The sequence below is a fragment of the Salmo salar genome, chromosome 19, assembly GCF_965601325.2.
Source record: "Salmo salar chromosome 19, fSalSal1, whole genome shotgun sequence".
NCBI lineage: Eukaryota > Metazoa > Chordata > Actinopteri > Salmoniformes > Salmonidae > Salmo > Salmo salar.
Window position 1 is genome coordinate 67952344 of NC_138309.1, and position 14767 is coordinate 67967110.

At 41.3% G+C, this 14767-nt stretch overlaps 2 protein-coding genes across 2 annotated transcripts in view; both read left to right on the plus strand.

Moving 5' to 3' along the window:
- The window catches only part of LOC106579066 (uncharacterized), a 52990-nt gene extending 47542 nt beyond the window's left edge, over window positions 1-5448 (plus strand). Inside the window, exons 5-11 of the mRNA XM_045702598.2 lie at window positions 317-542; window positions 892-1000; window positions 1429-1460; window positions 1587-1686; window positions 3321-3386; window positions 3700-3792; window positions 4567-5448. Of these exons, the coding sequence (XP_045558554.1) occupies window positions 317-542; window positions 892-1000; window positions 1429-1460; window positions 1587-1686; window positions 3321-3386; window positions 3700-3792; window positions 4567-4713 (773 nt within the window). The 3' untranslated portion in view covers window positions 4714-5448. The remainder of the gene's footprint in view (window positions 1-316; window positions 543-891; window positions 1001-1428; window positions 1461-1586; window positions 1687-3320; window positions 3387-3699; window positions 3793-4566) is intronic.
- Window positions 5449-5637: 189 nt separating this feature from the next.
- Window positions 5638-14767, plus strand: part of sult1st6 (sulfotransferase family 1, cytosolic sulfotransferase 6) — a 60575-nt gene continuing 51445 nt past the window's right edge. Inside the window, exons 1-2 of the mRNA XM_014158566.3 lie at window positions 5638-6458; window positions 13935-14063. Coding sequence (XP_014014041.1) covers window positions 6272-6458; window positions 13935-14063 — 316 coding nt within the window. The 5' untranslated portion in view covers window positions 5638-6271. The remainder of the gene's footprint in view (window positions 6459-13934; window positions 14064-14767) is intronic.

The window sequence follows — 14767 nt, forward strand, 5'->3', positions numbered from 1 at the left end:
CACAGACAAACCCAGCCGTTAATGGTTAGCTCTGCATGAAGTTCCCCCCCCCGACCGCCAGTGACACAATCTAGCTTTCAGCTTCAGCGCACACACAGTATTCCCTAGCGTGGGGCTGCAGCTGAGGCTGAATTCCTTAACAGCAGCAAAATGTGAAAACTGCAAGGGTGTGAGTACTTTCACTAGGCATTGTGTGTGGTGAATCCCACTAACTAACACATAATCATGCATCGATGTCAATGGGAGAAATAAGGATTCTCCTCTGTATTGAAATGGACAATTACCAACTACTTCTCTCCTGTGTCGCTTTCTCGAGATGCCAGCGGCATTGTGAGGAGCTGGTACGTGTGGGGAGGAGAGTGTTTGTGGGGGGTGAGAGACGTGGGGGAGACTGGAGGTGGAGCGGGAGGAGGTGGACAGAGACAGACCCTCTCTCTCTCCCTCTCTCCCTCTGGAGAGAAAGCAGCCACAGGGGGGTCCGACTCAGCCATTCATCTGTATGACCTCTCCACTCACCAGAGACTGATGACCTGCAAGGCCAGGTGGGTAAAACATTAGTAATCCCTGAAAACAACATTTTCTACAATACATGTTTTTTCCTGATGTGGAACATTATGACAATTTTATCATTATTTAAAATAAAACATTTTAGTGTGCCTGAGTCTGGTGTTGTGGTTAGCCCCCCTGACCCCGGACCAAATATACTCCTAGCAAAGTGGGTACTAATTCTGTTTTAGCACTTCTCATCTGTCTATTCCAGTGTGCTGTCAAATAAATACAAAAGATGTGAGAAGGTCGGAACTCCGAACTTCCTTTACAAAATAAACTAATTTTGAGTCACTTTAGGTCGTTCTTTCAACCAGTATTTATTTTCCACCATTTTATTTTCAGCTCCACAAGAACAGTTATGGATGGACATCGTTTTCGGGTTTTCGCAGTGACTTTTCACCCAGAGATGGAGAGAGAATTCATCTCTGGGGGTTGGGACAACACCATACAGGTAACAATTGCAGTTTACTGTGTAAAATCCCCAAATCTTAAGAAGCTTGATTTGTGGTTTGTAAACACTAGTCTGATCTAGTAACTAGAGACCAGATTCTTACATTTGTTCTAGGACAGGAGTGTCAAACTCGATTGCTGCAGGGCCGTGTATCTGTTGGCTTTTGTTATTTATGTTATTTATTGTAAATTCGTATTCAGTTAAGACCTAGAGCGGTGACAATGACATTAATTGATCAATGAAGTACAAGGTAGGAGTGCTAACCTGCAGACACATGGCCCTCCAGGAATTTCGTTTGACACCCCTGTTTTAGGAGATCAATTTAGAAACTGCCGTGGCAAGCAAGCCGATTTTCCAGTGAAAGTCATTCAATTCAATTAATTCAATTCATTTAAAATATCTGTCTAATAATATTTGTCTTCTCACAGTTTTGGGATACCAGACAGCAGCATTCTGTCAGGTAAAACTGTAATTGTTTTATTTGTCTTCAATCATTATGGTTAATGCATCAGGATTATGGTGTATGTATCCAGATTTGCCATGGACAGGTTTTATCAGGCATTATCTTTGTCTACCCCGCTTTTAGGATGCTTTCGGGTCCTCACGTGTGTGGTGACACGCTTCAGATCGACCCAGCTGTCAATCACATCCTGTCTGGCTCCTGGAGGAAGGACAACGCACTGGAGGTGACAACATCAGCAACAAACAAACAGGGTTGGGTAGTAACGGATTACATGTAACAGGGATGACGTAATCAGAATACAAAAATTAAGTCACAGCCCAGATAACTTTTGAAAAATGTGCAGACATATTACAGTCAAAAATTAAATAAAAAACACTTGATTCAACTTATCAAGGGCTTGATGATTATTTGACGAGTAGAATCAGGTGTGCTTGTCTACGGTCACAACAAAAATATGTATTGTTGGGGGTACTCAGGGACCAGAGTTGAGAAACAGTGTACTAGACTGTTATAGTATTTAAATGAATTATTTAAAAAAAAATGTGGGTTGGGAAAGCTTTCCCTGGAACTTGACAGTGCAGCTGACCTCTTAGCCGTGATGCCAGTAAATCAAGAATATGCAGGAGGAAGTTGAGTCAGCACTTGCCCAAGATTGATGGTTCCCACTAGCTACAGTGTATATGGTTAAAATGTATGAAAACAAACATAAGCTTTTTAGTCTTAATTTAAGGATAGGGTTAGGCATAAGGTTAGCAGTGTGTTTAGGGTTAGGATTAAGGTTAGGGTTAGGTTTCAAATCAGATTTTAAGAAGAGAAATAGGTTGGGTTTATGACTTTGCCACTTGTCCAGATAGTGATGACCAAGATTGCTGGAGGGTTATTTAGAGATTGAATTTACACTGAATATACCAAACATAAGGAACACCCCCCTTTTGCCCTCAGAACAGCCTCAATTTGTCAGGGAATGGACTCTACAAGGCGTTGAAAGCGTTCCACCGGGATGCTGGCCCATGTTGACTCCAATGCTTTCCACAGTTGTGTGAAGTTGGCTGGATGTCCTTAGGGTGGTGGCCATTCTTGATACACACGGGAAACTGTTGAGCATGAAAAACCTAGCAACGTTGCAGTTCTTGACACAAACTGGTGCACCTGGCACCTACTACCACACAGTACCATGTTCAAAGGCACTTACATTTTTTGTCTTTCCCATTCACCCTCTGAATGGCACGCATAAACAATCCATGTCTCAATTGTCTCAAGGCTTACAAATCCTTGTTTGACCTGTCTCCTCCCCTTCATCTACACTGATTAAAGTGGATTTAACAAGTGACATCAATAAAGGATCATACTGTACCTTTCACCTGGTCAGTCTAGGTCATAAAGAGAGCAGGTGTTCTAATGTTTTGTATACAGTACGCAGTATATTTGTTTGCAGCATAAACCAAGGAAGTCATCCAAAAGTAATCCGATTTTATTCAGTACATACTGAGAGGTTTAGGGTAACCTTTCTCAGGGTTAAAGGTTAGAGATCTGTCTAGTTACAGTAAGTCACATAATCCTGCAATCATTGTCTCTGACTTTGACAACATATTATTATTGTCATCTTAATACAAAATTGTTTTCCCTCAGCTCAGGTACTGTAACTTTACACAAACTTTAACAATTGTTTTCCTATTTTATTCAATGTGATTATTATCTCCATATTGATACCAGGGCATGACCCTAAAACTATAACTTATTACACAATGTATTGGGACATTTGGGTGCCAAAGTGGGTGCAGACAAGACAGCTGCAATGCATGCATATGCATAGCATGCATACTTATCTCTCTCGCACTCTTTCTCTCTCTCTTTTAGATCTGGGATTATGTCTCAGGTCAGAAAGTGACTGAAGTGCCTCATGACTACCAAGGAGAAAGCAAAGTGAGTCCATCAATATAGCCACAAAACATGATCTAAACCTCAACTACTAGTCCAAAGGTTATATCTAGAACTTAATAAGGTTCTTCGGCTGTCCCCATGGGAGAGGCCTTTGAATAACCCTTTTGGGTTCCAGGTACAACCGTTTTCGATTCCATGTAAAACCCTTTCCACAGAGGTTTCTAAATGGAACCGAAAGGGTTCTACCTGGATAACACAAGGGTTCTTCAACGGGTTATCCCATTGGGACACCCAAAGAACCGTTCTGGAATTATTTTGTTCTAAAAGTGCTTGTGTCAAATTGTTGTGAACACAGATCTACACATGCCATTGGCTTGGCCAGGATCATATCGTGGCAGCTGGGAGCCAATCAAATATGCTGAGAGTCATCAACCGCTGGACTATGACGGTTAGTATATTGGTGTTTTAGGTACAGTATAAAGTAGCAAAGTTTATAATTATGTAGGAATTCTTGTGAAGTAAGATGCCTTGCACCTTTGTTCAAACCTATTATTGCACGGTGAGTCGATTATACAGTAAGCAAAACTCTGACAGAAGCGATAATATATTTATTTTTGCACTTTATAAACAAAAAATGGCACTCGACAGTTTACTTGCCATTTTACAATGGGCACCTCTTAGCTAGCAACTGTTTACCTTCCTCCTACAGCACGTTGTTGTTATACCCTCTGATGTTACAGTAAAAAAAAAAAAATGACTCCATCAATCAAAGGTTAAAGGGACAATCCACTCAACAAAAAAAAAGTATTGTTTTTCATTAGTTCACTGTTGATACAGTCCCAAAATGTTTTGCATGTCAGCAGTCAAGTTTTCAAGATATTGGAATGATGCGTTTTGCATTACATGATTCTTTTTGCATCATCATGATGATGTGACTGGTGACACTGCTCAATGTAATCACATCAAGGTCCTTCACCATTGTTCTCATCTGGTAATCAATGGCACTTCTTTGTCCTAATAATGCATGGAAATACATATATTTGTTCAAATCAACAATGAAGAAATGTATATAATTATGAATTCACAGAAATATAATATTCTTAAACCACCTCTTTCTATTTCTGTCTTTATTTGTCTCTCTTTTACTCTTCCTCTCCTTCTTCCTCCCCCTCCCTCTTTCTGTTTCTCCCCCTTGCTCTCCCTCCTCTCCCTTCCCACTCAGACTGAGTCCAGGTTGCTGGGCCTTTCCTCGGCCGTGTTTGGCTCGTCCGTGTGTCTGGCGGGGAAGTGGACAGGCCTGATTGCAGCCACTTCTGGGACCAGTGTGTATCTGCTGGAGCGAGATGGTCAGCAGCATTCCAAAAAGTAGGGCCTCTAAGGAGAAATGATGTAACATTCAACGGCACCGTTCGGTTGTCGGTCGCTGTGTGTTTAACTAATGCAGAACATTACGTTTTGGTTTACATGTCCTGAATGTAAAGATGTAAACTTGTTTTAGTAAAAAAAATAATAATAATAATAATAATTCTAAAACATTTTTTTTGGTGCACACGGATTACTTAACTCAAATGTAACGCAAGAGGTACCAAATGATTTAATGTTGTATTCATATATTTGCTAAAGCTCTTCAACATTCATATCCTGCATGTAAGCAACAGTATTTTGTTTTAGTCTCCCTCTAAACTTACTGTTGTTAATTCTGCTTTTATTACTTGATGTTGAAATGTTGAGTTACATAACTTACACTCTTTTTATATATAAGACATTGTCATGTGCATGTGGATATATTTCAACAATGCAGTGTGATTACAGACACATGAGAGCAGACTTTTGTGAAAAAATGTTGACTGCCAAAGTGCCTGAGGCCTGTTGCTCCAGTCATTGGTTCACAAGACTAGACAACTATAGGACATAAGTCCAAAGTTAACTAACTTTAGGGAGTGTTTGCAAACTAGCAGGCTTCAACGTTTCATAAGAGGGCATCCAAGGGATCTGTAAAATGTGTGTGTGAGCAGGAGATTAGACAAAGAACAATGGAATTTCAAAGCAGCCATAATATAAAAAGTGAATACTTATCTAATTAAACCAGTCTATGTCAATCAAATGTTCTTGTGCTGTCTTTTGTTTATTTCTTAATTAGACTATAGCAACCTGTTTTTACTTGGGAAGTAAATAGCAAAAGGGATATTTGGCTAACTTCTCTGTTTGGAACAGATAGTTCTAGACACTCCCTTGTCCCTCCCTCGAACTCCAGATTCACTGGTAAAAAAAAAAGTGGAATTCAGTCTGGCCTGGGGAGTTACATAAGGGCACTTTAGTATAGGAAGTCCGAATGGCTTACACCGGGATAGAGCTCAGAGCAGGCAGACAGCACTCAGCCAGAGAGAGGAGGTTAAAAACAGAGTAGGAGAAGGGAGAGAACATTTTGGACCTTGCCAAATATTCTAGGAGATAGGGATAGTAAGAAGGGAGTAAGATCATATTGTCAAATCTTACAGAGAGAGCGGGGGAGAGAGAGAGAGAGAGAGAGAGAGAATAAGAACAAGGAGAGATAGAGTAGACAAAGGCTAGTTTGAGAGCAGACACCAGAATCTATAGCAGCTAAGGTGGAGACAGATACCATATACTCTTCTGTGCTTTTCTCGTCTTCAGAAGACGAGATACAGAGAAAGCTATTTAGGATAAACAAAAGAAAAGTGAGAGATCTTGCATAGAGAGAGAGAGAAGTTAGAAAGCTAGAGTGATACAGAGAGGAGAACAAGCAAGTCGACTTACTGTGCATACTGACAAAGAGGACCAACCACTCCAAGAAGATAAGCAGAAGACCGGACTTAAACACTTTTACGTTCTTGGGCTCCCTGTGGTCTTCTCTTGGTCTCCTTGTCGTCTGCTTGCGGTTCTGCTTCCTCGTGGAGGAATTTGAAGTCATGGCTGGGAAAGAAGAGCTGTCGTTAAGCGAGGCCATTATGGCAGCAGGTGACGCATTCCACCGCTTCCCCCTGATCAAGGTCCAAGGGGTCCCTCTCATGTGCCACATTGTCCACAACTGGGACTCTATCTGGGCCTTCCGCCCTGATCCCTCCGATCTCCTCATTGCCACCTACCCTAAAGCAGGTAACTGGAAAGAGGTGATTTATTCAATGATGTTGTCATTCACAGATGATTAAAGGTAGCCTGGTTAAACCAGACTGAATACTGCACTCACAGAATGATGTGGTCATAGGGTTCAGGCTGGTTTAACCAGGCTAGATCAAAAGGACAAGTATGAAATCAAAGTTTGTCAGATACTTTGAGACCTTAAAAGTAGTTGAACGCCAAGATGAGTCCATACACCACGGCATCGGTTGTCTAAAGCTAGCTTCATAGGAGGCTGGTGAGGGGAGGACATAGTAATGGCTGGAATGGAGTGAATGGAATGGTGTCAAACGCATGTAAATCATGTGTTTGATACTGTTCCAATAATTCCATTCCAGCCATTACTATGAGACTGTCCTCCGAAATGAAGGTGCCTCCTGTGCTAGCTATATGCCTCAAACCAAAATGAATGAACCAGATAAGCACAGCGAATCCTGAAAAAAATAAGGTGCTTATCCTTTTCATTGATTTTGGATTGTGGTTCATAGCTAGATCTTCTTAACCTGGGACATCGTGGAGTTACAGTATCTCAACAGAAGACTACCCACATGAAAAATACTTTTCTATAGAATACTACAGTATTTACTATATGATTCTGTGTATACTGTACAATACTTCACACTGTAATATCCCTTGATCTTGTGTAGTACTTATTACGTAAAATACGTAAAAGAATAACACTGTACTACAGTAATGTTTGCAAAAACATTACAGTACGCAGAAAAACTACAGTTGTTTTATTATAGTAATACTACAGTATTTAATTTGCATATACCCTGCCTATTTCCCTCCCCCATATCTCAATTTGTGCCACCCATAAGTGAGAAACATACAGGTAACAACAAAATAAAGGAAACACCAGCATCAAGTGTCTTCATAGGTTGTTGGGCCACCACGAGCCAGAACAGATTCAATGCACCTTGGTATTGATCCTATACTGAACAGAAATTTTAAACGCAACATGTAAAGTGCTGTTACCATTTTGTGCACACATTTGTTTACATCCCTGTTAGTGAGCATTTCTCCTTTGCCAAGATAATCCTTCCACCTGACAGGTGTCGCATATCAAAAAGCTGATGAAACAGCATGATCATTACACAGGTGCACCTTGTGCTGTGGACAATAAATGGCCACTCTAAAATGTGCAGTTGTATTACATAACACAATGCCACAGATGTCTCATGTTGAGGGAGCGTGCAATTGGGATGCTGACTGCAGGAATGTCCAACAGAGTTGTTGCCAGATAATTGAATGTTCATTTCTCTACCATAAGCCGCCTTCAACGTTGTTTTAGAGATTTTGGCAGTACATCCAACCGGCCTTACAACCGCAGACCACGTGTAACCATGCCAGTCCAGAACCTCCACATTTTCAACTGTGGGATCATCTGAGGAGGGAGGAGTATTTCTGTCTGTAATAAAGGGGAATTGTCATACTATTGGGGCATAGCCATGGTAGCCAAAATAATGGACTGCCCAGCATTTTTTTATGGTTCATACTATCCGGGATCCTTGGGATATTCCTACCCCATTGAAGTTGACATTTTAAATAGTTAAGGTAAAGGTTGAAACCTCTTAAAGATCCTACCCTTTTTTAAAATTTTTGCCTAAAATGACATACCCAAATCTAACTGCCTGTAGCTCAGGACCTGAAGCCAGGATATGCATATCGTTGATAACATTTGAAAGGAAACACTTTGAAGTTTGTGGAAATGTGAAATTAATGTAGGAGAATATAACACATTAGATCTTTGAAATGCAAGAGAAAGGCCATAATGTATTATTCCAGCCCAGGCGCAATTTAGATTTTGGCCACTAGATGGCAGCAGTGTATGTACAAAGTGTTAGACTGATCCAATGATCCATTGGCTAGCTGTTCAAAATGTTGCCTAATTGGTTTATTAATACATTTTTAAGTTCATAATTGTCACAGGATCCAACGAAAGTGGCGCCCCTCCTCGGTCGGGCGGCGCTCGGCGGTCGTCGTCGCCGGCCTATTAGCTGCCACCGATCGTTGGTTCTGTGTCTTTTGGTTTCGTCTGTCTGTTCCGCACTTGTTTTGTGTCTGTCATTAGTGGGGCCTTATTTAGTGTGTGTTTTCAGTTGGGGTTTTGTGCGGGATTGTTGATTGTCCACTCAGGACGGTGGTCCGTGTTTTATTACGGGTTTGTTTCTGACAGTTTCACGAAGAGAGGATTTACCGGGCTGCGCCTCGTGCCTTTTTGTGCCGCTTATATATATATTTTGTTCGCAATATTGGGAATGTGTTTTTCCCAGGCAGTCTGTCTGTAGCGCCCTGTGCCTCGCGGTTTTGTTTTGTGTGTCAAATTATTAAAAGGACACTCACCTCCAGCACCTGTCTCCTGCATCTGATTCCGCCTTACACCAGACCAAGTCAACTGTGACAAGAATTGTGCACTCTCCTCAAACAATAGCATGGCATTATTTCACTGTAATAGCTACTGTAAATTGGACAGTGCAGTTAGATTAGCAAGAATATAAGCTTTCTGCCCATGTCAGATATGTCTATGTCCAGGGATTTTTTTTGGTTATTTACAACCTCCCGCAGGGGGAACACCGATCCAGTGGATGTTCATTAAGGTTAGGGTTAGGTTCTAGGGCAGTAAAAGTAAAGATATGTTAATAGAAAATGACTCAAGTAAAAGTGAAAGTCACCCAGTAAAATACTACTTGAGTAAAAGTCTAAAAGTAATTGGTTTCAAATATACCTAAGTATCAAAAGTAAATGTAATTGATCAAATGTACTTAAGTATCAAAAGTAAAGTATAAATAATTAAAAATTCCTTATATTAAGCAAACCAGACAGCATGATTTTCTTGTTTTTTTTATTTACAGATAGCCAGGGATGGGGAGTAACGAATCCGTTACATGTAAGGGATTACAAAAACGGTAACTGTAATCCGTTACATTACCAGCAAAAATATTGTAATCAGATCACAGGTACTTTTGAAAAAAGAGATGATTACTTCAAGGATTACGTTTAAATGCGAGAAATAAATATTTGACACTGTTTTCTCAATGACATTCAAAGCAGCATTGACAAAAGGCAAATTAAAGTTTGTTCCACCTGAGCGAATCTGAACACAAGTCAGAGATCACTAACACACCAAATGTGTTTGATCGATCACGGGAAAAGCGCAGGAACAGGCTTTTCTAGGCTACAGTCCAAGGTATGTCTTCCAATGGTGCGACTGCTGTTGGCATCCAAAGATTATTCAATTTAAATAACGCTTGGAGGTAAAAATGACAGCAGTGGTGTAGTCTACGGCGATACGGCTATCACTTATTATTGATATCTACATAGCGCATTGATGTGAATCACACTACTGCTCTCTCATTTAGCTATTTGTGCCTTATGGATTGTGGTTGTTGTGGATGGCTGTTCACAAATCTAAATGTGTATTTGAACCCAATAATAGTTGAATTCAAGAAGTTAGAACTGCCTATCAATCATTGTTTTTGAAACCAGTAGACAGCCAGTGAAAAATGTCCTCTTGCAACAGCTGCATAGTGTGGATCCCAGCCTATGGAAAAAAAGCGGGGCTTTTATTGCTCAATCTAATTCATGCTAATAAATAAAACAAATCCACAGGCCTAATGGACACATGCTCAAACTCGCACACTTTTGACAGACTGAAAGGGGCAATCTGTAGTTGTTACATTTTTGGACAAATACATTTAATATATATATATATATATACACTGCTCAAAAAAATAAAGGGAACACTTAAACAACACAATGTAACTCCAAGTCAATCACACTTCGTTGAAATGAAACTGTCCACTTAGGAAGCAACACTGATTGACAATAAATTTCACATGCTATTGTGCAAATGGAATAGACAACAGGTGGAAATTATAGGCAATAAGCAAGACACCCCCAATAAAGGAGTGGTTCTGCAGGTGGGGACCACAGACCACTTCTCAGTTCCTATGCTTCCTGGCTGATGTTTTGGTCACTTTTGAATGCTGGCGGTGCTTTCACTCTAGTGGTAGCATGAGACGGAGTCTACAACCCACACAAGTGGCTCAGGTAGTGCAGCTCATCCAGGATGGCACATCAATGCGAGCTGTGGCAAGAAGGTTTGCTGTGTCTGTCAGCGTAGTGTCCAGAGCATGGAGGCGCTACCAGGAGACAGGCCAGTACATCAGGAGACGTGGAGGAGGCCGTAGGAGGGCAACAACCCAGCAGCAGGACCGCTACCTCCGCCTTTGTGCAAGGAGGAGCAGGAGGAGCACTGCCAGAGCCCTGCATAATGACCTCCAGCAGGCCACAAATGTGCATGTGTCTGCTCAAACGGTCAGAAACAGACTCCATGAGGGTGGTATGAGGGCCCGACGTCCACAGGTGGGGGTTGTGCTTACAGCCCAACACCGTGCAGGACGTTTGGCATTTGCCAGAGAACACCAAGATTGGCAAATTCGCCACTGGCGCCCTGTGCTCTTCACAGATGAAAGCAGGTTCACACTGAGCACGTGACAGACGTGACAGAGTCTGGAGACGCCGTGGAGAACGTTCTGCTGCCTGCAACATCCTCCAGCATGACCGGTTTGGCGGTGGATCAGTCATGGTGTGGGGTGGCATTTCTTTGGGGGGCCGCACAGCCCTCCATGTGCTCGCCAGAGGTAGCGTGACTGCCATTAGGTACCGAGATGAGATCCTCAGACCCCTTGTGAGACCATATGCTGGTGCGGTTGGCCCTGGGTTCCTCCTAATGCAAGACAATGCTAGACCTCATGTGGCTGGAGTGTGTCAGCAGTTCCTGCAAGAGGAAGGCATTGATGCTATGGACTGGCCCGCCCGTTCCCCAGACCTGAATCCAATTGAGCACATCTGGGACATCATGTCTCGCTCCATCCACCAATGCCACGTTGCACCACAGACTGTCCAGGAGTTGGCGGATGCTTTAGTCCAGGTCTGGGGGCCCAGGGCCACCGCCACCTCCGGGCTGCCCAGGCGGAGGGAGGCCATCGGCCGGGGGCCCCACCTCGAGCCCAGCGCAGGCCCAGTGGCGCCGAGGGGTTTTCCACTTTAATTTTGAGTGTGACTCCAAATCCAGACATCCTGGGTTGATAAATTGGATTTCCATTGATATTTTGTGTGATTTTGTTGTCAGCACATTCAACTATGTAAAGAAAAAAGTATTTAATAAGATTATTTCTTTCATTCAGATCTAGGATGTGTTGTTTAAGTGTTCCCTTTATTTTTTTGAGCAGTATATATATATATCCATCCATCCATTGAGTATTGAAGAATATAACTTATAAATGCCTCATGAGCTTAGTTCAACTGTCAAACTATCCAAAATATAAGCTTGTTTTTCTCCAATGTTTGTAAACATTGTAAATGGTAAACAAACACTGTACAGCCTCATAACATGGTTAAAACAATACTTTTGATATCATGGATGATCAGTCCTTAAATCCATAGCTGTCTATTAATCTGACAGTGGTTACATTTCTCCAGGCCCATCCCTCAGCTTTTTACCAAAACAGAGGTGGGGCAACGATTTTGTTAGTGTTTCATCTGTGGATTTGCCCTTTAAACGGCCTATAGCAAATGCAGCATATGGCATTCATTTTTCACATGTAAATAGCACTTTTCAGTAGCACTCAAAGCATGCCATTCCATGAGCGCAGCATTTATTTTACAACTCGAATCAATGACCCCAATCAGTCCTCCATGACAACAAAATCATGAACAACAGAGTAGGGCTGGCTAATAAGTCCTTAGTTTTGGGGTGAAAAAAACCAATTTGGCTAATCTATACTTCCATATTTCCAAGTCCTATTCTTGAAGATCAAGGGGTATAACATTTATTGGAATGACTGGAATTCTGATAGACTTTGGTTTTTAATGTAAAGATATAATTTAATCGTATTATTATATGTAGTGGAAAGCAATGGGTTAGAAGAAGCCTACATAAACAACCCATAAAGTAAAATTGAACATCTATATTTAGCCAGCTATGTAAACTTTAACATTGATTTATCCTGCAATAGATGCCGTTCAATTGGTAACATACATTTTTGTCTTCTTCTAATGCCCCTTAATGGGAAAGTAATCTAAAAGTAACAATGTAATCAGATTACGTTACTGAGTTTGGGTAATCCAAAAGTTCTGTTACTGATTACAATTTTGGACAGGTAACTAGTAACTGTAAATGATTACATTTAGAAACTAACGTACCCACCCCTCTGGATAGCCAGGGGCAAACTCCAACACTCAAACATAATTTACAAACGAAGCATTTGTGTGAGTCCGCCAGATCAGAGGCAGTAGAGATGACCAGGGATGTTTACTTGATAAGTGCGTGAATTGGACCAGTTTCCTGTCCTGCTAAGAATTCAAAATGTAACAAGTACTTTTGGGTGTCAAGGAAGAGGTAAAAAGTACATTATTTTCTTTGGGAATGTAGTGAAGTAATAGTAAAAGTAGTCAAAAATAAAAAAAATAGTAAAGTACAGATACCAAAAAAACTACTTAAGTAGTACTTTAAAGTATTTTTACTTAAGTACTTTACACCACTGGGGCAGGGATGTCCCAAGGATCCCTGATAGCACTGACTATTTTTATACATGACCCTAAGTGTGATGGGATGTTGATTGCTTAATTACCTCAGGAACCACACCTCTCTGGAAGCACCTGCTTTCAATATACTTTGCATCCCTAATTTACTTAAGTGTTTCCATTATTTTGGCAGTTACCTGTATATGCCAAGTATAGACCATATATTGTGTTACTTACAGGTTATAGAAAAGAGCAGATAGCTCTGAACTATTCATTCAGACCCCAGTCCTACCTACAGGTTATGGAAAATGGGCTCTTTTAGTATTTGTCCAGTACATTTCTTGAAGGTTAAAGCCCCCACTTCTATGTCAAAGATAATAATACAAAAACACTATTATAGTAAATACAATTGTAATGTCCACAAAAAAAAAATACACAGTATACTACAGTCCGCAAAAATGCTACATAAATACTACAGTATACTACAGTCCAAAAAAGCACTACAGTAATTCATGTAGTATATACTACCGTTTTTTTACTACAGTATTTAAACTATAGTAAACTATAAATATAAAAGAATGTCCGCAAAATCACTACAGTGAATACTACAGTAAAGTCCGCAAAAACACTACAGTGAATACTATAGTATTTACACCATATAATATTTTTTTCATGTGGGTATTTTGGAGTGGGAGAACACATTCATTGTACTGGCCACTGGTTTGGAATGTCCACTGCATACCCCTGGAGTAATGTACATTCCAAAGAAATAGAATTATATAATGGACATTCTCATTCAAGTCAATCTTCCGTGATAGGTGGACTGTTGGCGGTACCCATGAGTGTTCCAGTCAACTTGCCATGGTCTGAGGGGCTTCTAGTAATTCTATTTCAATGGGCCCCTCTACCTTTCCTGTCTCTCAGGAACCACGTGGACCCAGGAGATCGTGGACCTGCTGCTTAACAACGGAGATGCAGAGGTCGCAAGGAGAGCACCCACCTCCATCCGAATCCCCTTCCTGGAGATCCACTCCCCCCCGCCCATCCCCTCTGGTACGGGGGGGGGGGGGGGGGGTGTGGTGTGTGTGTGTGTGTGTGTGTGCTTTCCCATCCTACAAGCTGTTCAGAGCTCAATGTGTATCATTGTAGCAGACCTGGGTCAAATACCTATTTTCAAATACTTCTTGCAATACGTTTGCTTGAGTCTGCCTGGAGTGCCAGATGGGCAGGGTTTGCATTTTTGGGAAGTTTCTATTAGTTTATTAAGCCAGTCAAGCTCAAATAGGCACAGATAAAGTATTTATAGGCACAGATAAAGTATTTATAGGCAGAGATAAAGTATTTATTTTTTCTTCCTACTTAGCTCAAATGCATCTCGTAACTCTGGTCCGCAGTGCAGTGCCATATTATGTGTACCCCACAGCTCACAAACCCAATTCCTGGAGGAATGTTTGGCCGCTGGTCTTAATAACAAACCGCTTCCTCTACCTTAATCAGAGTCAATGAGTTATTAACCCACAAACATCTCCCCCCAGTGTGTGTGTGTGTGCGTGTGCGTGTGCGTGTGCGTGTGCGTGTGTGCGTGTTTGTGTGTGCGTGTGTGTGTGTGTAAAAAGCAAGTACAGAGAACAAGGCCAAAATCACTTGTGCTGTGATTGCTACTTCTTAAGGAAAGTTAACCTCTGAATCTTTATTGAGTGTGCAACAGTGTTTTATGATGCACGACGGCTGACGCAACAAATATGAAGTTTACTTTA